Genomic DNA, 26,253 nt, shown 5'->3' with positions numbered 1-26,253 from the left:
ATAGACATGACAGCAGCCCATGATTCAGTTTCTTACAGTTTTAATGCATCAAAATATGTATTTGTTTATCAGTCTAAAATTTACTTGTACCATTTAGAAAGAAATTAGAAATTTATTAATCTTCTGAATGGACTCATCTATTTACTGCTGTCTTGATGAGTAAATAAACTTCACCTGTTTTGTACTGTGTACAGTACACTGAGTAAAACTAGCAGAAGGTGGGAATTTAGATATTTAGATATTTTTGATTAATAGAAAAAAAACAGTATATTTGCTATCATTTATTATATGACTGATCATGAAAAATGGAAATTTGAGTATGGAAAGATAAGTATAATTTGTCTTTATTTCATACATTTAACTGTGCTTTGTATGGATAACAAAAGATGAAATACGATTTTCTGTTCAATAAAAATTTTAGTGCATTTGAATAAAAACATGCAATCTAATCTACCTAATGGCTGGTAAAGAAGTTGGTAAGTCCTTTTGAAAATGAACGAAAAAAAGTATTTGTATCCATATCTATCTTTTTACTGGAAAAAATTATGCAAAATTAAGTATGTATTCACTGTAAAAATTATGGCAATGAGTACGTTGTCTTTGTATCCTTAAAAACAGAGGTGTAGTCAGCTAGGAAAAGGAGGACAGGCTCACAAGACTATATTTTTTACTTTTATTTTAAATTATTTTATTTCATTTATTGTTTTATTTTATTTTTGCCTAACAGAATAGGGTATATTACAATGATATGAAACACATCTGCCATCAAAAATTCACCTGATGAATGCACTTAATCTTCTATCTTATAATTCTACAAGGTTTTACTTATAGACCTGCACTTTCTGGTAAACCAGTGCCAACGCTGGGTTTTCATTTTCTGAACTCAAAAGACATGAATTTGAAACCGCAGATTCTGAATGACTCTAAGATATGTCTATCTATTTTATCCGTGTGCAAGTCAAAGAGTTTATTATATGCAATGTTAAGAAGTCAATTTAAAGAAGGCTTTTCAATAAAGAAAAATAAAAGATGCTTCTTTTGTGGTAAAATAACAAATAGCAAGAGGAAAGGATCTCAAAGGACAAAAAATGAAAAGGCTCGTTAATCTTAATAATAGTATAAGAAGATATGACAAAGTATTTTTTCTGAGCTCTTAACATCATTTTTTCCTGTTGTTTCATTATTCATCATTCCTGTATAGAAAGTAGCAGGAGAATAGCAGCATCTAGATTTTTCAAAGGTACCCAACAGAAATTCAGTACTTTGTTCACCTTTGTTTAGAAATGAAAGGATTATACATTTCTTGATGATCATTGGTATAAATAGAACAGTTGATCCCAGGTCAGCATGTCAGTATATTAACAAATCTACAGGTATAGAAGGAACCTACGTCAGACCACTTCCACTCACAGTCACATGGTACTGAATCTGATCTAAGCCCTTCTGTTTGTTGGTGCTCTTTCTTTTAAGAATTTCGTTTACCCTAGAGCAGTATGGATAGAATCCATCCTCAGAAACTGTTTCCAAACATTTTCAGATTTTCTGTGAAAAAAAAAGAAATGAAATACTGGTACTTTTTTCTTCAGAAATGTGTCACTTTCTCTCTTACTATTCCCATCTCATATTGTTCTTGTGTCCCCCACCCCTTGAAGGCTGCCAGACTGGACACCCTTGCTCATCTCTGACAGTGAGAAGGAATTGTTGGCTTTCATGCCAGTAGGCTTCCTTGGAATAGACAGTACTGTCACTTCTCCCTCTGCATGGCTGTGACTAAGGAGGCAATTAAAGGGACTTGAAGAGCCACTAACTAGCCTTTTATTTATGTAATTTGAAATATGTACCAAGGGTGGGTTTTGTACTTTTGCTGCCTGACGGTAATCTGAGTTTCACTCCTCCACTTCTAGCTCAGGCAAGCTCAGTTTTTCAAGTTCCAAGCACACTGCACTATGTTTGTGTGAAAGTATAGCTTATACAAGTGGATGCATTGTATTCATACCTGATTTCACAGAATCACAGAATGGTTGAGGTTGGAAGGCACCTCCAGCGATCATCTAGTCCAATGCCCCTGCTCAAGCAGGGTCACGTAGATTGTTACACAGGATTGCATCAAGGCAGGTTTTGAATCTCTCCAAAGAAGGAGACTCCACAACCTCTCTGGGCAATCTGTTCGAGTGCTCTGTCACCTGAACCATAAAGTTCTTCCTCATAAAAGAAGTTATTCCTCATTTTGAAGTGTGAATATTGAATTCTAATTCAGTGTTGTTGGTTTTTTTTTCATTTTGTTTTGTTTTTTAATTTTTAGCTTTTCATTTTGTTACACAATAGTAATTACTTACTTATGATAGTTAAACAAAACTGTGCATACTTATTTAAAATGGTACTGCTGGTGTCCTGATTGTATTTAACAGTGTGCAATAAATCTGGTAAAACAGAAGTGCAGTCTTTATGTATTTGATGATAAAAAAAAAAAAAAGTAATCTCTGCCTGCTGTCATGATAAACTAAGCAATTTACTGATATTTATATCCTGTTTTGTTTTTCTGTAGAATTTATTGATGAACTTCAAAATGCAGGTTCTGTCACCTATTTAAAATGTGTTTATGAGTTAATTATCTTGTAATACAGCTCTCCTACTGCAAAATATCTAAAGATTGTTAGATCTAGAATTTTTATTTTCTTTGAATATGTCATCTGTCATCAGGAACAATAACCATTTACCTTTACCTCCAGCTAGCCTAAGGCAAGCTACATTTTTGTCTTGACTCTTCTTCACAATGGGAGTTCCCTGCTTGCACATTCTAGTACTCTGCAGGACAGAGATTTTAACCATGAATTGGAAATCATATAGTAGGTGTAAGACATGAAATAAAATCGATACATTTTTTCTGAGGCATGTCACTGGTTAAGTGTCAAAAAATATTCTGATAGTCACTGAAAAAGAAAAGTCAAAGGTACATTTGAACCTGTCAGTTCAACACATTTCTGTTATCCCTTTAGGGGATATCATACAACTTGACACCAACATTTAAGCTTTGAAAATTATGAGCTCATCTATTTCGAATGGGATGTCACATGTTCCCAAGCCTTTGCCATTACTTATAATGGAAGACAGGATGATCAGTTTTGTCACATATTGATAGTGAATAAGATCTTTTTTTCTTTTCTTTTTTTTTCTTGTTTCAGAATGAAGAACAAATTTTGGTATTTTGAATTTGGCACTTCGGAAACTTTCTCAGCCACCTGTAAGAAGCTGCATGAATCTGTAGAAATAGAAGTAAGAAACTAATTGTTGCCTTTATCTTTGAAATGTCACTAGTTTGGCTGAAATTCAGGGAGCAAGAGTGCAGAGTGCCTGAATCCAACAAGGCAAAGCAGTGCACATCCTTTTGACCCTATATTCCAAAATATTATTTTTATCATGTCTATTTGTAGTGCAGCCCTGAACACTGGAACAAAGTTCAGTTTGATGATTAGTGAAGTCTTAATACAGTAGATGAGGTCAAGAGGTGAAATATAACATTAGAAATCAATAGGGAGTGTGGCTAGGTCAGATGGAAAAATGAAAGACTGTCAGAGGGAGTGAGAGCTGCTGCAGGATTAAAATAAAAAAAAAAATACTTATTATTTCTAGGTCCCAAGTTTTTATAACCTTTAAAACTCAGTTCCCTAAAATTGTACTTACTTTCCTGAATAAAGGTTAAAGGATATATGTTTTTTGGAATCATTCCCCTTCATTAAATAGCTTTTCTTTCTGCACAAGGGGTCATCATTCCATTATGCATTGAACATTAACTGAAAAGACACTGGATAGTTACAGACAAAATACGAATTTAAAATGATGTGCCACTGCTACTTTGATGGATGACAGAATAATTGGCTACATTACATAAACTGTTTGGGTGGCTGGTATTTATAAATAAGTAAATAAAAATGTGAAAAATGTGAAATAAGTGAAGTTACAAACCTGAGAATTTAAGTTAAATAATGAAATCATTTCATAAGAGGATTGTGGTGTTCTCTTTTGCCTACTGTAATGAGAAACTCTTCATGTCAATGGAGTATTTGTATAGCGGTATGAAATACTTGGAGAGGTATGGTAAGAGTATGATAGTTAGGTTAAAGACTCCTGAAAGGCATAATATGAAATGATCTGAAGGGAACATCTGGTAGCAAATACTGAGACTAAACCTCTAAGGTTGTGGTGCCAGACTTGCTTGTTACACAGCTTTTTCTTTTTTTTTTTTTTTTCCACACACATTTCTTTAAAAAATAAATAAAATTACTAGGACAGTGATTCACACATTTGGGTTTAAGAACAGATAGCCTGAAAAATACTTGATTAGTTATTGGAAGAAATGCTTACCTGATTAGATTTAGTTTGAATATACTGCAAGTTAAATGTACCTTTTGATTAAATATGAATTTCATTGGCTTTCCTAAGAAGATATTTCTACTCAGCAAAAATCCTACATAGTCTCATACAGAGTAAGTTGTTATCTTCTTAAACTGTTTGATTGTAGCCATCAAAAGATTGATGAAATGTTAACATCCAAAAGTAAACAAATATGCATACAAGTTCATGATGCTGCTGATACCAGTTTTATAATTATTACCAATTCATATTAGTAACACTGTTATTACCAATAGAATATTACATTGTTAGTATATAAGACATGTTTGTTAGTATTCACTTCCTCTATCCTGTCCATTCTCATTATTCCTACAATTAGGAACAAAAATCATAGGGGAAATAGTTTCCAAAATATTTACACAAGAATTATTAGGAGGTAGTTATTTACAGATATTACTACAAGTAAATTACATTTAAATGAACAATGCTTAACCAGTATGGTTGTATCTAATATTTCTCATTGTATGGTGTAAACACTTGGGAGTTGTGCTGTTTTCATCTTCTTTTTTCTTTTTTCTTTTTTTTTTTTTTTAACCTGCTGCCCCTTGCTTGGGGATGTTGCTGTAAATGAGAGCTTGGTGTATGATTACCTATTTCAGTCTGAACACAGTCCACAAAGAATGCACTTTCTCTACAGCCAAATTTTGAATGAACAAAATCCATGAAGATTAAGGATCTATATCTCTGAGCTAGGAGAAAGCGATCAAACATTCTGTGGGCAAATATTTATTCAACCATATATTTGATTTCTAATGTAATTAAGTTTGGCTTTCCTGATATACAGTCATTTCTTTTAAGTTCTGTATTTTTTATTCTGTTTTTATTCTGTTTATTCTGTTTAGTGTTTTAACACTAAATTCTTATAACTAAAATCTGTATTGAGGATACATGAAACGTCATCTCTTTGGTAACCCAAGAAAGTAGCATATACTAAAACATTATTCAGAATAAGAGATGGTTTTATTTCCAAATTGTGATCCAAAATTTGACAAGAGAACCAGGTTCTAAAGGAAAAAAAATAATAATTATTTTTTAAATAATAATGTGTCAATAAATGAAGCTTAAGACTTTACAGTTTAGAGCACTTATACATTATTTCCACCAGAACGAAGGAAGGGTGGAAGGGAGGAAGGGAGGAAGGAAGAGAAAAAAAAAAGGAAAGAAGAGAAAAAGGAAGGAAGGAAGGAAGGAAATATGTGAAAGATATGTAATGAGACTAGGCACAGATCCAGTGTAAATGGGGTTGTCATGGTACATAACTGTTGCAAAAGCATCATGTGAGCAGAGGAAGCCTGCTTATACCACCTGATATTAATAGGTGGTAGAGAGGAGCTTAAATGATTATGTAGTCTTGCATAATGTTGTACTTGGTTACATGGATGTGTTCTCCACAGAGGGATGATCTGGAAATTTTGGTGTAATGAATGAAGTGTAGAAGATAATGTCAGAAATGTCAGAATAGGGACTGAAGTCAAGCACAAAAAAAAAAAAAGTAGGAACACTAATGTTTATTTTAAATCTAGTAGGCATACTCTGTATTTGAAAGTATGCTTTTATTTTTAGCAGTATCATTGCTTTATTATTGCTCTATATGGGGAAAAAAAAAAAGGAAAGGAGAGGAGCAGAACACATCTAGTTTTGTTGTTGTAGCATATGAATGTGTTAGGACAATGCAGAGCTACCTGTCGTGCAAACTTTGTGCGAACAAAAGAAATCCTCCTTTTGCTAATTCAGAAAGTTCCTCACCACTGTGGGATTCAGAGGCCTAGTCAAATAATTGTCTTAGTGTACTACCTGCTGTGTTCAATATTGAGTGAAAATGGAAGCCAGACCCTCAGCCATCCTATTTCACAGATCTTCTTTTATTTAAATAATTCCAGTCAGTTTGGGGGACGCCAGACCTTTATAAATTAACAGCAGGGAAATACCAAAGGTGTCAGATTGCATATTTATCATCTTTCTCGTGTAATACTTAAATATGTATTAAGAAGTGACTGACATAAATTAGGCAGATTTCAGAAGCCACAGGCCGTGGCTTGTAGAGGACCCCCTTCTGCTTGACATTTCATCCTTGTCAAAGATCAAATTATTTTAATTTAGGCTGCAAATTATAAGGAATGAAGACTTCTTTGTGGGAATTCCCTGTGGTAATCTGACTTTTGTTGTTACTGCTGCTTGACAGTGTGCAAAAGATATAATATGCATGCAAATAAGGTTAAAAAATATGTACTATCTAATTATCCAGCCAGTACATTCCACTTGAAGACAGTGGGAGGCCTGACACACAGTATGTGTTTGATTCATTGAGGCCTGCAGGGTATTTACACAAGATTACTTTTAATTATGAAATTAATATCTGTTTATCTAGAATGTATAGGAGTAAGTGAGCATATACATGAGAAGAATTTTTAGTAAAATTAATCGTCTCAATATTTAATACATATAAAATATGGGCAAAAACATGAATTTGCTTCCAAAATTATTGTGAAGGCCCATGACATTTTTATTGCCAGAAAAGTCTGATTAAAAAGTTGCACTTTCAATTGTAGTTGTTGCTACATCTGCTAACTTACAGATATGTCTTTTCACTTAAAAGGTTTCCCTGTATGTATGTAATACACAGGTTCTTAAAGAGCAAATATGAAATGGAAACCTTAATGTCAAAATTGTTCACTCTCCAGATTGACAACATTAAGATGCAGAGTATGCATTATAATACAGTTCTGTTTTGTGTTCTGGGAAAGTTTTAGGGTAAACGAATAATTATGCACAGCTTTTTTTGAGTTCTGCACTCCTTAAAAGCTGTGATAAAAGTTTAGATAAAAAGAGGACAAAGTGCCAGTGACCCACAGAGCATCAAGCTGCAAGATGTCAGTGGACTGTTACTGAAGCATGGTTAATTATTTTTCCAGTTTTCTTCCTGATTATTACGTATTGGAATTACAAAATAAGACCCTTAATCGATTTTAAATGCATGACTGGACCCCCTACTGGCTTGCAGAGCATTGCAGAAGTAGGATCTGATGTTTGTAAAATATACTGCAGTACACAACAAGGTATATGTAACTCACCAGGATGTCTGTGTACTCTAGCTATGTTGTGAGGCATGAAGCTAATCTACCTTCAGCTAAGGTGCAAGTTTATGTACCAGTCCTGGGAACTTTGGCTTACATGCACAGGTTCAACTGAAGTACCCTGAAGTTGGGTCTTTTTAATTCTGTGGAGGTTCTTCAGTATTTTGCTACATTTTCTATGCATGAGGAGCTTGCCCAGATCCTAAGAGAATGTGGGTGGGGAGGAGAGTTTTGCCTGAATAAGTTGTAGTCACTGAAGGCTAGGTATGTCTTGTGTATGTCAGGCAAACTGTGCTTGCAAATGTAGGCTTCTGCCCCCTGAGAACACACTGCAGTTTGTTGCTCAACAGGCTTATAAACTAAGGTCCCTGAATAGTTTTCCTGCAAATGAAAATTATGGTCCCTTTAATGGTCCTTTTAACTTAAAGCCATAATTTAACAAATTACTATATATCTATAAAATTTTTGTCAGTGTCCAGTGTTGCTGTTGAAAGCAGGAGTGCATCTAGTGAGTCTTGGAAAGCTCTGATCACTGATACCTCTTCTTTGGCCCCATATCCCTCTTTTGCCTAAATGTGAAAGAAATATTGAAAAGCCTCAAGAACATGATATACAAAACAGTGAAAATCCCTCAATGACGCTCCTAAAAATGGCCATGTTTTCCTTTGGCAATGATGCATGTTTCAGAGAACTAGCATAATAACTATTGCTGATGGAGGTCCTATGATAAGAAATGCTGTACCTGCGTCAGCACTTTAATAATCTTACCTCTTAGTATGAGTTATTAGTCAGGCATAGCTCTATACTAATGTGCCAGTTGAACCTTTGGATTGAAACTAATATCTGCATGGTGTTCTGTGCTATCAGGGACCCTCTTAGACCCTTTTCCATAAAACTGTGTATGCCTTGTATTCAGGGACTTCAGTTTCATGTGGAAGGGACTCAGGTGTTATAACAGCAAATATCATTGCAAAATTGTAAGTCAGACAATTTATCTGGAACAGGAAACAAAAAAAAAAACTAGCAGTTATTGCTGTAGTGATTTTTACAGTATAAATGTTTGTCTGCTAATAGCTGGAGTGATAGGTAGAACATTCTGATTTTTCTTTCTCTTTTACTGCTCTCTTTCTACCCCCACCCCCAACCCTTTGTTGTTTTTTGTTTGTTTCTGTTTTTTTTTTTTTTCCTTGCTAATCAGTGTGATGGAATTCAGCTAGACTTAATCAATATTTCTCTGGAAGGAATTGCTATTCTGAACATCCCAAGCATGCACGGTGGATCAAATCTTTGGGGAGAGACAAAGAAAAGACGTAGCCATCGTCGGACAGAAAAGAAGAGGTCAGATAAAAGAACCACTGTCACAGATGCCAAGGAACTGAAATTTGTATGCCAAGGTAAGCTTACAGATTAATATAGGCTACCTGGCTCCATACAGTCAACTCAGTTCTATAATTGCCCTTGCATTGCCTCTTGTCAAGACAAAAGATAGACAGCTCTTAGCTACTTCTTTTCTGCATTTAGCTTTTCTGATGGGAAGCACTGGCAAAGTGTAAAAAGGCATAAAGAGACATGCTGACGATTACAATCTATGTACTTGCAAACCTGCTTTTTTTTAGATGGGATGTTACCTGTTAAGCAGACTAAGCACACCATGTGGCACTGTTTGCTACTGTCATATTCGGTCTAGACGTACCTGGAGTTTTGGGGAGTAAGAAAATGCTTACTTAGCATTTTAAATGCTTATAAATGTCAGTGTGCGTAAAACTTGGGAATAATCATGGCCTGCTTCTAACAAACTTTTCCTGAGGCTGTGGAAAATTACTTTAGGATAACAAGACAAAACTGCCTATATATTTTATGTTACCATATTGTGATGCTGTGTGCAATCCTTCATTGTATATGATGTAGCTTGTTTGTATGGGCATGCTCCTTTCTTCAGGACTCATTACTTTCCTGGTGATTAGGAGAATTTGTTCCTTAAATTTTATTATAATCATAACTTCCAACAAATCCTTACAGTAAATAGTAATATTTATTCTACTTCACAGAATCTGAATACTAGGTGTTTTAACACATCGTTATATATCACAAGTTGTGGTGACTTTAAAATTTTCTGTTCACAGCAAGGGATAAGCAGACCAGACTTCAAAAACTTTTTTTAATTTCCTTTCTTTACTTTTTATTCTATGGAAATAATATCTCCTGCTTCAGTGGTTCCAGCATCCACAGACTTAATAAATGTCAGGACCTTAACTGTCTGATGTTACTATGGTCCTTTTACTAGTTTTGGATATCCTATTTTTTGTATTTTATCAGCAATATTTTTTTAAATCATTAGTTATATCTTAATATGTGGTGTGGTTTTAATCCAGCTAATTTACCTGGATAACAAAAGTTGAGGAACAAAGTTTTTTATGGCTTTGCGGCTGCAATAGGTACTAGGACCCAAAATTTTCTGTGCTGTAGCAATTTCATATGTTCTCAGTGTCTCAAGGTAACTTACCAAATACATTGTCACCTGAAGTCTTACCAGTTGCTAAGCTTCTTCGTACACTACTATCTCTGTATTCTGTCAGTGTTCAAGAGATGGAAGCAGACTAATGGGTAATGGACTCACAAAAATATTTTCTTTTCTGTTGTTTCTGAACATAGGGAGATGTGACGCTTGACCCTTTTGATAACTAGTGAAACAATTTATTATTTAACTGTTGAGGTTATGTATGTATTTAATACATAAATAACAGTGATCTCAAACTAATGACTATTTTTGGTGCTGATATTAGAAGGATGTTGCTATGTATTTGCATTTTCCTGTACAGGAAAAAAATAAAATAGTAATAATAATAATATCAAAGACTTTAAAACATCAAAGTGATTAGAAGATCCTACATTATCTATAGAAGTATTCATAATGCAAACATTAAGTACCTTACTGTAGAAACTATGTGCTGTGGATGGAAGTGATTTCACCCAAAGGCTAGTTTCAAAGCAGAGGTTGACTTTTCAAAATTATAAGCTGGAACACCTATATCTTGTCACTGAATACATGGGTAGTATACATCTACAGTAGCATTTCAGTGCTTAATAAGATTAAAAGAGGATTTCCCAACTGGGCCTGTTTGTTGCACTTCATTTTGAACTGGGAAGACTTTGAAACCTTCTAAAGAAGGAACCTTTGCAAGGTCCTGCTGCTGTCCTCCCTCTGCTCTTGTATGTGTTACTTAATGTGAGCCAAGTATATGCAGCATGGTCATCACTGCAGGAAAAATGATCAAAGTTCTGCCACATCTTTTTTTTTTTTCTTACCTTCCCCAAATGATCATACAGATATGTATCTCTCTCTAAGCCTGCTCCCCTCTTTTTTTTTTCCCCACTTACTGTTGTTAAAGTGTAGGTAGCCAATTGAAGCCAAAAGGCTTGTATTTTCCTTGCCTTCCCATTATCTACCTCTGCATACTCAATCCACAGTTTTGTGCTTTAATAAAATGGTCACCTGTTTGGAAAACAACCTGATTAGCCTTAATCAGAAAAATGATATATTGAAATGTAGCAATTTAAAATGTGTGTTGCTTAAATACATTCCCAGCTCGTCTCATGCATATACACTAAAGAGCAAGATTTGGCACTGGTAGTGTATAGGTTTGTGTGTGTCTATATATATCATATATATTTCTATTGAACTGCTGACTGGCTTTGATATTTTTGTATAAAAACATAAGTTAATTGCACAAATATGTTTTCATATAACTCTTTAGAAAGAAAACCTTACTTAGCTAAGGCTATAATAATACTAAATATTATCCTATTCTTTGTTAATGGAAGCAAATACTACAGTTTTCAATTCAGTTCCTACCCAGAAATGCAGCCTATAGAGGGTCTTTCTGCAAATGTTGTTAGGGAAAGAATTAGGTTCTTCTTCTTCTTTCTTCATCTTCTTCTTTTCTTCTTCTTCTTTTCCTCTTCTTTCTTCTTCTTCTTTATTCTCCTTCTTCTTCAAATAATCTAATTTAATTTTACTAATTTCTCATTACCATTTCTATTGCACAAACTCAATGTATCAGAAAAAATATATAACTACAGATATGTGACAGTCCATGAAGGTAGATGATTTGATTGTAAAACCTTGACATTATGAATCTGACAGTTGCAGTGTTTTGTTTTGTTTTAAAATCACCCAGTATGTACATATCTATGATATATCTATCCAAATCAATTTTTTTAAATACAGTTTTTAGATACAACTTTGAAATATCCTTGAACAGTATTTGGACAGGAATTTTGGGTAAATGTATACAGATATTGAAAATGCCAAAAATTGCTTCTATAAAAAGATGAACATACTGCATATAAACTAAAGTATGAGTTGAGAAACATAAATAACTAAGCTACTTGCTGTTTGGAAATGACATCCAAAACATAAGTTGAAACATGAAAACATATCTTCTGTAAAATATATGTCACTTATGTTAGGTGTTAAACAGCAAAATTTTCTTCCTCACAGACACACTAAATTGAACTTTAAAGCCTTTTGTGAGAAAGGGAAATTATTCTTTTGAAAATTTCTCTCTTAAACATTTTGCTGAGTGGAGTCAGATTCCTTTAGGGAGAATGTTTTTATGCTTTGTTTTGTTGTCATTGCTGAAATTCAGTTAGAGCCCTGCCCTGAAATGAAGTATCTTTTAAGGTCATCAATCTCTTTTAAAGTCAGTCATCATTTTGGCTGGGATAGAGTTAATTTTCTTTGTAGAGGTTCACACAATGGTGTGTTTTGGATTGTTGATGAAAATTGTGTTGATAACACACCATTGTTTTTAGCTGTTGCAGAGCAGAACTTACATAGAGCCTTTTGGTTGGTTGGTTGGTTGGTTGGTTGGTTTTTTTTGCTTCTTGTGCTGCCTTACCAGCAAGGAGCTGGGGGTGCTAAAGGAGCTGGGAGGGGACACAGCCAGGACAGCTGACCCAGACTGACCAAAGGGATATCCCATACCATACTGTTGTATGCTTAGCAATAAAAGCTGAAGGAAAGAAGGAGAAGGGATGGGGTGTGGGTGGGTGGGATGTGAAATATTTGAAATGATGGTGTTTGTCTTCCCAAGAAAACATTACACATGATGAGCCCTGCTTTCCTGGGAGTGGCTGAACACCTGCCTGCTGATGGGAAGCAACAAATGAACTACTTGTTTTTCTTTGCTTGCATGCACAGTTTTTGCTTTACCTAGTAAACTGACTTTACCTCAGCCCATGAGTTCTCACACCTTCACCTTTCCAATTATCTCCTCCATCCCACCTGGGGAGAGTGAGCGAGCAGCTGTGTGGTACTGAGCTGCCTACTGGGGCTAAACAACAAAATCTCTAAAGACTTCATTGCAAACATCTATGTAACTTATTTTCACAAGAGTAGTTTCAGTCACCTTGATGGATTCATTCCTGAAGGAAGCATTTATGAACTATTAATGGTTGAAACCTTTAGACTATAAATATTTCAGTACAATACTTCCTTCTTATTTATTTTGTACATCGCCAGGCACACTGATACTTAACCAAGTAGTGAACAAGTTGATCTGCACAGCTTGTTAAAAGAGCTTCAGTGAGCTATTGCTCAGCAACGTCCCAGACTTCTATACCATTTCAACACAGTGTGCATTCATGTCACAGCACCTAGCCATATACCATGCTTACCAATATGATTCCGTAATTCTATGTGGAAATCTTGGTTAATAACTGCATTATGAATTTCTGAATGGAAATGCAAAAATTTTAGATATAGTGAACTGTCTGTATACATATTATTCTACAGTCAAAAACAGGGGACGTACAGAGGGCGTGAAGGCCTCAGAACACTTCAAAACATCCATACACAGTGGAAAAGGAGAAAATACCTTTTTCCATTAGGTATCAATTTCCATTCTACAGGGGAAGGAAAACATCCTATCCCAAATTTTCATATAGGTAAGGGATTTTTAACAAGAATTCTAAAGCCAATTTGTCAGCTTTGTGGGCTAGCACATTAATTACATTTCTGGAGGTCTTTCAAAAAATATGCTTTGGCCATGTGATTTCTCCTTGCTGTTTATAATTTCCTAACTATTACGAGTTGTGAGATCTCTAAATATGATTGAATTATATTGGAGAAGTTAGAAACTGTGTTCCAGTTCAGCGTACAGTGTGAGTTCAGTATCAGTAGAAGTTTAGGTTATTTATGGTATGGTACAAGACATGTATAAGATTGCAATTATAGAAAGCTACAGATAATGTAATGGCTAGATTACCTTATCTCTCTAATTTTGTATCTTGTTTAGGCAGTTTATCACACACTGATAAATTGATACATATCGACACATTATCACCATGGAAAAATAACTAAATATAGCTGTTTCTGACCTGGTCCACGAAAGCCTATTGAACTTAGAGAAGTAATGTTGTTTAGACAGAGCATCTAAATAGAATCATTTAATTACTTGCTGTCTTGACAATCCTAAGTAGGTATTTTTGTGCATATACGTACAAAACTCGAAGAATACAAATATTATTGATATAATCCAGCTCTACCAATTTTAGTAACCAGTGTTGTAGGTTATTTGTGTTACTTTAAAGAAAGGAAAATAAAAAGGCAAACGAGCAAAATACCTTAAGTTTATAAAAAAAAAATCCATTCAACAACTTGAGGTAATACATTTGATATTCATAATTCCAGCAAGCAGAAATATGCCTACCCAATGAAAACCAGTGACTAAATCAGTTAAACAACAAATGAAATAATTAGTAATGCACACTGTTGTGGGCTAGGCTCAAAAATCATTAGACAGCTTGCCAAACAGTTACAGTCCTTTTGCAAGAAGAGTCTGTACACAAGCTGAGGTGTATATATATGCTTCCAAAGCAAAGATACAAGTAAGGCGTATATGCTGGAAATACCTTTCTGGGTAATATATGTAAGGGTTTATATTTCTGTGAAGGATAGTAGAAAAAGAACAGTGAACCTGAGAAAAGGGAAAACACTGAACAGAGTAATAGAAAATCTGTTGAGGCATTTCTTAGGAAAAGTGAAGAGGAAGACAGCTTTTTCAGCTGAATTCTGACTATAAAACTGTTAGCTAAGCAAAGAGACTGCCTTCTGTCTCTTCTGTCTTCCTATATTTAAGGGAAATGCTCTTTTGTCTGTAACAGTAAGAAAAAAGTATGAAGAAAGAAAATCTAACATTGGTGTTCTCTTCCTAATGAAAGCAACCCAATAAGACCTACAAGTTGTCTGACACAGACATCAGGGGAAAAAAAAAAAAAAGAAGAAGGAAACAAGTTTCTTAAGCAGTAAAATAGGTACAGTTTAGAAGAATTATGGTAGGTAATCTTCAGGTCCCAGAAAAGGTAAAATGGAAGGAGTATCCATATGCATGCTAGTATGCTTATTTAAATGGAACTAATCACTGATGACACACGTATAAAACATTAAGTCAAAGCAATAAGTGTATGAAATTCTGGAGAATAATCCAGTATTATTTAAATGTAAAGTACTATAAAACTCGTGGAACTTATTCCTAGTGTGAAAATTTAGGAAACGTACATATGATGAGTTATAAAGTTACATGAATCTAAAATGCTTTGAATGTTTCATTCACACATCCACTTCATTTAGGGATATACCTCAATTTCTTTGCTTGGAAAATAACACAAAATTATCCTTGTATGAAATTTTCAAATTTTCATTTCTTCCTAAATCTTCCCTAATTGCTCTGAAAATAGCATCATTTTTCAAGGTTTTTGGCACATTATTTTCTGTCCTAGAAAACTAGGAAGACAGAGAAATCCCTTAAATATAAATAAGATAACCCTTCTAATCCAGATATTTTTTCAAACATTAAACACTTTGAAATACATATCTAAATTCAAACTGGTTTTGTTGTTTGTTTTAGATGAGTAGAACCATGTTCTCTTTTCTGGATACAATGCTAAAGTGGCCCACATCTTTAATGAATGCTATAGTCACTAGTTCATTGTACGGAAAGGACCATGGCAGAATATCTGTCTTTCCAGTGTATATGCAAATTCTTGTTGCAGTATAGCTTCCAGGTGTTGGGCACTTGAGCTGGGGAAGTACCTGTTTGGGGAATATAGCATAGGCAATGTTGGGAAGCGGAGTAACATTCAGTGGAGTTATATGTTTCCCCTTTTTTAGTTTGGGCTGCATTATTTTGTCACCTTTTAAAAAAAAATTGAATGGCTCACTGAATATCCTATTTCCTTTGTGTGCACTTGTGTTGTGGCACTCAGTCATTGTGCATTGCCTCTTTTATCAGCAGAGTAGCAGCAATTGGCCACCACATCAGGCATCTTGCTCCATGTCTCCAGTGAGAATTTAATAGCTACTGGGAACTGCTGTCCCACCGAAAGCAGCTGCTTGGGGTAGTTCATCGGTGTAGGAGGTGGTGATCATTGAATTTGCAATCTCCCCAAAGCCAACGAGGGCAAGGAACCTTTGCCAATTTGCTCACATGGAATCATCTGTTCCTGTAAACCCAGGACCTGCAGCTTTGCAAAAGTCAGGACGCAACTCTAAGTTGTTTCCACTGATACAATAGTTTCCATTTTTTGGCAGTTCCTCTAATAGTTGTGGAGCAGAGTGCTTCATATTGCAGTATTTCCACTGTTTAGCAATATTTTATTTCTGTGGATACATGAATATAATAATAATGAGGGAAAAAAAATGTCACTGTTTTTCCACATTACCAAATTCCTACTTATAGTCTTTTCCTTTAAGCAATGGTTTGGGAGTTTAGACATAGCGTAGAAGTGAGAAAGGTGCTGAGCTACTTAACATGACAAAGTATTGGCTCTGGGAAGTGCACGTAGAGGGTCTTCTCAGTAGAGAAGTAATTTTCCTAACTGAGAACTTGGATTTTTTCTGACTATCTGAGGGGTAAGTTTGTATTCAAATACCTTTTCAACATATTAGCTACTGATGACTCTGTGGATTTAGCTCCTCTCTTTTACAGCTTGAACACATATACTGGCACAACAGATCCAGCTATCAGGAAGGGACAAATGGCACTTTGTCCTATCCATTTACTTAAATTGTGCATTGTACCCATTTGTTTGTAAGATCTGAAAGTCAAACATTCACTTTACCATAATATTAAAGATAGCAGAGTTCTCCTAATAAGGCAATGTACTACTGGACTCACATTTTGATTATGCCAATAAAAAAGGCTTTTCTCCTCTTTCTTCCTCCCCCACAGCAGCAGAGCTTTAGGATACCTTCTTTTCTTCTGTATACCTTTATTACTCACAAGGTGCTGTATTCAGAAAGAGCCTTATTCATGCAAGTACACCAATCAGCCTAGGGGATGGAGTCCATAATTCATAACACACTTTGAATCTTTTAGAAATATAAATACCATTCCTAGTTGCTGTGAAATACTGATTTTTATTGTTAGAAGGAAGTAGTAGGACCTTGAAAAATAGATTGATAGTCTGATTTGGTTTTATATTTATCAAGCATGTATATAGGTTTCTGTGCAATATAGATCATAGTAGAAAAACAATTTCCTTTTATTTACAAGGCAATTGAGATTGTCATTGTATTATACCTTTTGGTGCACAGAATGTTCATTTTCTTTCAAACGTTATTCATCAAAAGAGGATAATTATGGTGTATTTCATAGACTGCCAGAAGGAAAATGTATCTTTGAAAAGTTTCATTTCCCTTAAGTTGCTCATTTTCTATAGGAAGACAGAGCTATTAAGTAACATACCCATGACAAAGATTGATTAAAATGGCATAAAGGACTATCTTATCTCTAAGTACAGGGATTTACACATATAACTCTTATGACTTTAAATGCAGTAGGTGAAATTAACTCTAGCTATTGTATTAAAAAAAAAAAAAAAGACCAAGTAAATTGGTTTGTACAGAGAACTAAGTGAAGGTGGGAAGCATAGCATGTTAGGTACCAACCAAAAAGTAGGAAGTTACTCATTATTGTAGGGTACACCCACCATAATATAGCATGCAAACTATCAAGCCAAGTTCTGTACCAGCAGCATTAATGCAGTATTCTGCTGGGACTTTCCTTTGCTGCTAAACAATAAAAACATAATCTTGCTGATGGGTCTAAGTTTCTTAGGAAGAGTCTTCATCCAGCACCTTGGAGCAGTTCAGGTCCCTCTATAATGCATGCTGCAGCATCCAAAGTAAATTTGGGCTGTGTCTACCTTACCTGGAACAAGGGATATTTCCTTAAAAACACATTGTGCAGGGCCTATATCTTACCTCAGCACAGGTGTCTGTAGAAGGCTAGTGTGATCTCTTCCACAACAGACACAGTAACTCTGCTTTGCTGGGAGCCCTTAATGACTCTTGTACCTTATTTACCCAGGTAAATGAATACTTACCTGTGAGGCAGCCATGTTATTAGTGAAGATGTGGTAAATGATAAGGGATGTGAATGAAATACCAAATGGCATAAGATGATACATATCATTTTCATTATAGCAAAGCTGATCAGCTTATGCAAGGTTTTTGTTTGTTTTCTTTTCCCTCTGCTTTCAGTGCTGGAGGCTACAGATTTACTGGTGTTTGTGTAAAGACTTGACTTTTGCTTTAAAATACACATTGCAGGATGTAAAGGTCTATAATAATTAGTTCATTTATGCACAAAAGGAGAAGCTCAGCTTTGCTTTTCTTGAACTCTATTGTTTCTTCATTCTGGTCTTTTCTCTGACCATAGCTTTGCTACTGTGCTTTGGCAGTTCACACAGAAGAGTGGCAGTAGCATGGTGTGGTGAGTCTAGAACTCGGTTTACTAACGTAGAAGACAAGTAATTGTTATTTAAAGTTCACTGTGCTATCCTTAAAATGTGAGTATTTCTACATGAGCATTGGGCCATAAATCCTTTTTGGGGTAATTCCACTGAAATTGTGAGATTTATATGAGGGAGTAATAACGTGCCATAGCTCAGGGCAGAATTTCATATGTTCCGTATCTCTGAATGTGCACGAGGAAAAAATAACAAGTTTCAGAGGAAAAAAAATGTGTGTGTGTGTGTATAGATATATTCAAAAACATATGTTTAATTGACATTTTAGACTTTGTAATCACATAAATAAATGCCTTTTCCTCTACGTCAGCTACGCTTCCTTAACAAACGTACTATTTTTTTTTAAGATTTTTTGTTGGATATATCTTCTACATTGTATATTGATTTATGCTCACATACTTTTTATTTTTTACAAAACATTAAATTCTCATATTTTTCTCATATGTAGCATGTTTAACACTTAATGCAGAAGTGTTAAACCTGTCTGAGAACAGAAACTAGCCCCCAACTTAGTTATAAAAATCTTCTATTATGGTACTTTGATACAGAGTTTTTCTTTAATTAAGAAAGTGAAAACATCTGTTACTGTCTCAACATAGTTTTTGAGTTTCATATCAATTTTATAATTCATGTGTTTTTCTGCATCTGAAGTTTTGTAAATGTTGCTGTTCTTACTAAAGCTTACAAAAAGTCAGCAATTAACTAACTACAACAGGTGTTTCCTTTCTTGGGGAATGGAATGCATATGATTATTGTAATTTAGATTCCTGTGTGAGTTAAGGAATTGGTCTGTTATTAGAAAACATTACAAGCACATGGAAAATGATAAAAATGAATTAGAAAGGTTGGTTAAATTTAAGACTGAAACGGTTTTAACCCTTCCAGGCTTTCTGAATGTTGTGGGTGATTGCTATCTCCCTCAACAATCCTAGATGTGACCAGATTTATGCATTTATGGTTTAGATTTTCAGTAATATTTTCTGATGCCAAACATATGTTTTTGTGTTTTGACCTTAGTACAAAAAGCTGCAATAATCATTCTGCAATATTCAATTTGTTTAATGGCAGACCAGTATTCCCTAGGAATGTCTGATAGCATGTTACTCAAATTGCTTGTTCATTTAACCCTGCCCCAGGTGCCTAAATCTTTAGATTAAAGATACAGAAATGAAAGTATAATACCCTATCATTTCTGACTGCTGTAACACGTAATCATATCCTCTGATACATTCTAGTGTTCTATTACTTGTTACTAGAAAATTTCACATTCCTTGAGTGTTTGCAAAAGGTGTTGTATTGACAGCAATTTAATTTTGAGTAACAACAGGAGAGACAGCTTCAGTTAATGTACACATTAATATTACTTAAAAAAAAAAAAGTAGAATATTCTAAAATATCGGTGATATGAAGAATCGGGTAAGACCACAGATTGCTTGTATATACACTTGTATTACTCACTGGAGGTAGAATTTGAATTTACAAGAGAAAAGTAGTGTTTGTGTATGAGAAAGAAAGAGGGATGTGGAAAGGAAGCATATATTAGAGCAAAAAAAAAGTCAGATTCAGTTTGCTGTATTTAAAAAACAAAATCCTCTGTATTGGTTCTGTGTTATTGGTGTTGGTTTTGTTTTTTCTTTTTTCTTTTTTTTTTCTTTTTTCCTCTTGATTCGCAAAGGGTTGAGTTGAGCAAAGCATTCAAATATACTTAAAACTAAATGTGTATATATTGGAATCATGCAAGTATTTTACTACTGACTAATTACATTGGAAGCAGAGATTTGTTGTTGTTGTTGTTCCCCCACCCCCCTTTCATCTAAGCACCCATGTTTTGCTAGGGAATATGGTATAGCAAAATATTGTATAGCAAAAGCATGTGTGCAACCACACCTATAAAAAGCACTGTGGTAGTATTGTTTCAATCACATATTTACAGAGACCAAGTGTAATTCTGGTGATTTTGTTCGCTTGTGCTGATGATAAGTCAAATTAAAGGAGGGGATATTCAGTCAGACGATGTCATGTCAGTGACCTGTTTCATTTTTACCTGCTGCCTTTAAATTGTAGTATCCCTCCTGACACTGCTAAGCATTGCCAGTAAACCACCAGGTTGTTTATAAGAGCACATTGTAAAGTAGGCTGTATTGGAAAGTGTGAGCTGCCCAACAAATTAATGGCATTGTGAGGTGCTGCCTGCTGGGGTGAAAATAAATTGTAAGAAAATATAGGGAGACAGGTAATGGGCACTAGCTATGCTGCACAACACTTTTCAAACTGCTGCTGACTGTGTGCCAATGGATATGGCAATAACTGTCAACAAGATTTACAATACTTTCGCATTTACACAGTGAGAGTAGAAAGGCTGAAAGAGTTCTATAATTTTATTTAAAGTTTAGCACCAACTATTTCTGGACCTACTATTTCCAGGCAACAGGGCTACACACACACTGCTCATCTTTCATACGTGTCAGTGGGAGGGTTTTTTTATTATCATCAGAAGTCCATGAAATTGGACATAAGAAAAATAACAGTAAAGCAGAGGTATATGCTTAATTGTAAAGTCCAAGTAGGTACAGATTTTGCCATTTACTATATAAATTGTGATCTCTGATGGCACTAAATTGTGCTACCTATCTATAGCCCCAGTGGGTGGTTCCTGCAGGGGAGAAAATTTCTAGCTGTGCTTCTTTCCATGATATTGAGAATGCACAGCTTAAAGCTACTGTATCGGCTTTGTGTCCCCTTGGCAATACATTCCAGGCTGCAGAAATCTGCAAGAGGCAAACTGAACAATTTTAAAGGCCTGCTGTGCAAGTCTCAGGAATTGTCCCATCATCCTCCTTATGAGTTTTCAGTCATTTACACTTAAAATAATTTTTAATATTTGTTAACATTACAGAAGTGGTAAAATTTTGTGATTGAGTTGAATTTTATTTTTCTGGTTTGCACATCCTCAATGGAACTCAGAAATGCACACCTTCTGGGTGCATTATTTTCTAATAAAGACTGTTTGCTAGTTAAATAAGTTCTTCCCATGCTATCACAAAGGTTTTGCAGTGGTTTCAGCTGCCAACCAGTAATAAAGCCTCTTTAAAATATGGAGTAGAGTAGCCACGGATTTGTAATAAATCACAAATGATGTCTGTGTACCATTAGCATCATTTTGATGATCTTTTTCTTTTGCAGGTCTACTATACTATTGAGTACAGGAAAAGCAATGATATCGGGAGAGGGGGAAGCCTTCTTATAACCCAATAAATAATCTGAGGCTGACCAAACCATTCCTTGTATTACATTACATGAAACTTATCAATAAATTGGCAGTTAGTGACTATTATGTATGTGTTCTGTGGTAACACCCAAAGGTCTCAGACACTAGACATTTTATAAACACAGATCAAATGGATGTTTCCTGTTTGAAGAATCAAAGGATAATTTAGGTTGGAAGGGACCTCTAAAGGTTAAATAGACCAACCCTCTGTGCTCAAAGCAGGTCTAATTATATCGGGTTGTTCAGGGGCTTGTCTAGTACTTACAGTCTAAAGAGTCTAAGAATTTACAACCTAAAGTTTGTTCCCTAAAATCTAAGGGTTTGGTTCCTGAATGCAAGGTTAAGAAGTGCAATCTCATTTTGATTGTGTGTCACCCTAATTCAGGCAGTCAGTCTGTCATTTGTTTTATTTTCATATTTCTTATTCAGTTTATGATAGTCTTAGCTGACTCAACAGTCCTATCCCAGAGGCTCCTACCATTCACTTGAAGTTCTCTGCTGAGGACCTGTCTTCTTGAAAGAACTTCAGTATTCCCATCCACGTGCAAAAGCAACACTGCCATGTGAAACCTTAGTGGAACTTCCACCTCAACTGACAAATAGTGCTCTGGAATTGATTATCTCATCACTTTTTCTGGTCTACATTCATGGCTTTTCATTTCATCTCTGTTAAGTTTATAGACTTAAAACAGTATGTTCATCAGTTCTCGTACAGACTTGGTTAACCCACTGACGATCAATGTGGAGGCACATGTTGAATTTTAAGTTTACATTTAAATCCAGTTAGAGGCAATTGAACTTAGGTGTGTTCTGAAGCCCACAGTGTCTTCTAGAAAGCTCCTCCTCCATTTATCTGGACTCTAGATATACTTGAGAATGTAATTTTCCTTCTAACTTCTTTTTATTTCTGCTTATTGACCTTTTACCTCATGGCTGTTTTAATTTCAATTTTATTTTATTCCAAGAATTTGCCTAAAAGTTTAGAGCCTCTGCTTTCCAAGAGGCTTACAAACTTGTAATAATAATCATAATAAGCTCCCTGGAGTGCAAATGGCTTCATACTTAAATGACCTTCTACAAGTAGTCAAAAGTCTCCCATAGGTGGCCTTTTGCTCTAGGCTGTGTGGAAAACACTACTCGTGTCTCAAGCTTTTAAATAAGTTTATTCAGATATTCTTTGCCAGTTTGGGGATGTTTAGAACCATTACCTAAGAACTGATAATATGGATGATTAAGTCTTTAGAGCATGAAAAAGTTATGCTAGTAAGAAACAATCAGCAATTTTTGTTATAAGATCGGAAATCATATTAAGATGTAGACACTTTGAGAATTACTGAGTAAGACATAATCAGAAGACATTTAAAACATCAAAAAATAATTGCTGTATAATTAATTTGGGGGTGATAGAGTTGATTAATCTCACTCTGTCTGAAGCAATTTTTGAAATTCGCTTTCTACAGGTGAAAATCTGTGTGGTTAGTCTCATATATACTGACAATGCTTTTCAGTTATAAAATTGCCACTCATTTATCAAAACATATAGAGCTATTCATTTTAGATATCAACTCATGAAGATACCCATGATGTTTATTTTTGAATATTCTCCTTCTAGAGACCCTTTTATGTAGTGAGGATCAACTCAGTTCAAATATCACTGTAATGCAGTCAATCTCTTTGTCTTTATGTGTCCAGGTTTGTAAAACTTTCTGAAGCATACTTAAGCTCTATCTGAGTGTAAATACTAATAGAGAATGGCAGTGTACACGTTACTTTGCAGTAAGTTGTATTTCAAAGTAAGATCAAACTAGGAGTCAACCTAATATTTCCATAAAAAGTAATGGAAAAAATTCAAGGTTACAGAAGCCCACTGGAGAGGGAGGAAATCATGCTACATACCTGTAATGTTTGGAAAAAAAATCTGTTTTCAGCTATATAAATCTTCTGCTTACATTGTATTAAAAAATAATAATAATAAAATTATTTGAATGTGAAAATGACAACTCATTTTGATCAGGCCTTTATGAAATCATTTCTTCCTTCTTGAAGGAAAGAACACTAAACATCAGATCTAATATTGCTTGGTGTGATACATATATTTTTAAATAGTTATCTAAGAGTGTTTGAAATTAGGATAATCTGGTGATGGTGAGCCCTACTAAAGCATTTCATTATTTTGCTACAGGATTGTCTCAGAGGTATGATTCTTGTATATACAAAAAAAGTCAGTTTAGTAAAAACAAGCAAGAAGGATTGTGGTACAAATACAGATTGTCCTTACAAATTAAATAACATTATTTAATGATGCTCAATACACATTTGGTTCTAATTTATTCCATTTTGAGTTCATAGACAGGAAAAGTGACTAGTTGTCATTAACTTTTGTTGCAGGCCAGATTTGAGGCCAAGTGGTAGATTTATTAATCTAAATGTTTATACAATATAAAAACAAAAACTTTTAAACTACCATATCTGCCTTGTGGAAGTACAGCAATGATCTCCAAGAACCTCATAAGTCTTCTTTAACCTCATGTGACTTGTCAGTATCTTTTTAACATTTACAGTGGATTTTCTTTTACTAACTAAATCTTAGTTCGGGAGTTGTTTTGTAAAGCATCCAAGGCATTTAGGTCCAGCGGCATATGAAAATCCCAAATATTTGATTCCAACTAGAAAGAACTGCAGTTATGCTCCTTGTAATTTATTCCCTTCATACTTTAAATTATCTTTACAGAGAAAATAGAAGTTGATAAAGCTAAATGAATGGCAAGGTATTCTTACCTGGACATCTCTATTCCCTGCTAAAACTTTTCAGGAAAGAAGTCTAAAACAGATTCTGTTGGTCTTCTACTCTGAGTTGCCAAGGCGAGTTGCAGAGATCTGTGTGATACAGAGAACATTACTGGTCTTTCTTACTTCAGACATGTTTCCAAGTATGGAAAATTGAGTTCGCGTACATAACTGTATTGGTCCAGTTTTCAAATCACTTCCTACTCATGAGTGCACGTGTATGAAATATTGACTGCTCTGCTAAACTGTTTTAACGTATCATGTCATGTACTCTCTGTTGAATTATGAAGTAGTCATATGTCAGAAAATTCATAACAATTTATTAGCAGTATTAGAAAAGACAGATCAGATAGGCTTTGTCCACGTTTTTCTAAGCTAAGTTTTGTTTTTGTGAAGCAAAGGTTTTGTGGTTGGGATGGGGCTTGCTTGTTTGAACAATTAGAGGCTCTGGGTCTTAATAAAATTCACTTTTGAATTTGGCTGATCCAAATTAATGTAAAAGTTATTGTTGGTGTAAAACTAGTACTATATTTGTGCATTCTTTGGCTTTCTGTATATATCACATTTTGGAGTACCACGTATTTTCTTTGTTTGAAAAATAAATATATTTTGAAACCAAAAGAAAAAATATATTTAGCAGCATATTATCTGTTTAAAACATCCTCCAAAATTCTCCAAAGGCTACCCATTCCAGTTTGGTGGTATTTCTGTTTAATATGTTAGTGTTCAGAAGTTATTTCTTTATGGGTTAACTATAAGATTTTATACAATCTGTTTTGAATAACTTTAAAAATGTGTTGAATGGTATGTCTTGTCAAAATCTGGAAAAAAATCCCCAAATTGTTAGATGTTTCCTAAGAGTAATATCAAGGCTTTGGGTACATTTGAGACATAGGTAGTTAAAGAAAATTTCATTTGGCAGTCAGCTCATGGAAAAAGATTTGTTCTGCTGTGGAAATAAAAGGACTGGTAAAACAAAAGCTAATAGGAGAGAAGATGGTCTTTTAGCTTTAAAAGTGGAGGAACTACTTGTAGCAACTTGAAAGAGAGAGTGACATTGTGACCAGTGAATTCAAAAAATCACTAGATTCCTTTCATTGTACATGCATTAAATATCTTTTGGTCTAGGCCACATGTTTGATTTTTTTCCTTTTTTTTTTTTTTTTTTTTTTTAAGGGATTTGGGGGTCTTCTTAACATATGTTCCATCATTACAGGAATCTGACAGATCTATGAAGTTCATGACAAGTTTTGCCAATGTGAGCTGCTAGATAATTGAATAAAATGTTTCTAGATAATTGAAAAAGAAAAATCCATTTAACTAACATTTACTACTTGTATAGCATGGTAGAAGACATTGTTACATATATAGAAAAAAAAAAAGGAAGAAGAAAGAGGCAAAGCAAATGAAGTTACATAGCTAGGTTATCTTGGCAGGAAAAGGATGTTAGATGAGTGTGTGTTTCTGCCCTTCTTCAGAAAATGCTTCATGTTGTGTGTTTTAAACCTCCAAAAAGGCATTCCATACAGACTGGACATTGCTGTTGTGAAGGATTTGCATGATGATTGCAGTGTTGCATGATTTATGCTGTGAAGTATGTGTGTTTACAGTTGCTGTGTTTTGAATGTAATCTTGAATCTAAGAAAGGCTGCCCTAGTCTGGAAAGTTGACTAAACCAGTAAACAAAGTAAATCTCTTAATTCAGTGCTATGAAGCATATTTGTGCTTGATGTGCATCAGCTGACAACCTCCCAACAAGTATTTCATAAACACCTGTGCAATCAAAGGACACATACTAATGGGTATAGTAGACTATCCTTAATTGTGTAACAACTTTTTTATGTAAACATTGGTTCCTAGTAGTCTTTATTAATGCATTCTTCTTAGTAATGTAGACTT

At 34.7% G+C, this 26,253-nt stretch overlaps 1 protein-coding gene across 5 annotated transcripts in view; it reads left to right on the top strand.

Moving 5' to 3' along the window:
* Window positions 1–26,253, top strand: part of DGKB (diacylglycerol kinase beta) — a 347,040-nt gene that overhangs the window by 258,221 nt on the left and 62,566 nt on the right. For all 5 annotated transcript variants that reach the window (XM_050709163.1, XM_050709165.1, XM_050709164.1 and 2 more), the window contains 2 exons: window positions 3,183–3,273; window positions 8,683–8,878. In XM_050709163.1, coding sequence (XP_050565120.1) covers window positions 3,183–3,273; window positions 8,683–8,878 — 287 coding nt within the window. The remainder of the gene's footprint in view (window positions 1–3,182; window positions 3,274–8,682; window positions 8,879–26,253) is intronic.

The sequence above is a fragment of the Cygnus atratus genome, chromosome 2 (assembly GCF_013377495.2).
Source record: "Cygnus atratus isolate AKBS03 ecotype Queensland, Australia chromosome 2, CAtr_DNAZoo_HiC_assembly, whole genome shotgun sequence".
NCBI classification, from domain to species: Eukaryota; Metazoa; Chordata; class Aves; order Anseriformes; family Anatidae; genus Cygnus; species Cygnus atratus.
Note: the sequence above shows the minus strand (reverse complement) of the source record. Positions and strands in the feature narration are given on the sequence as shown.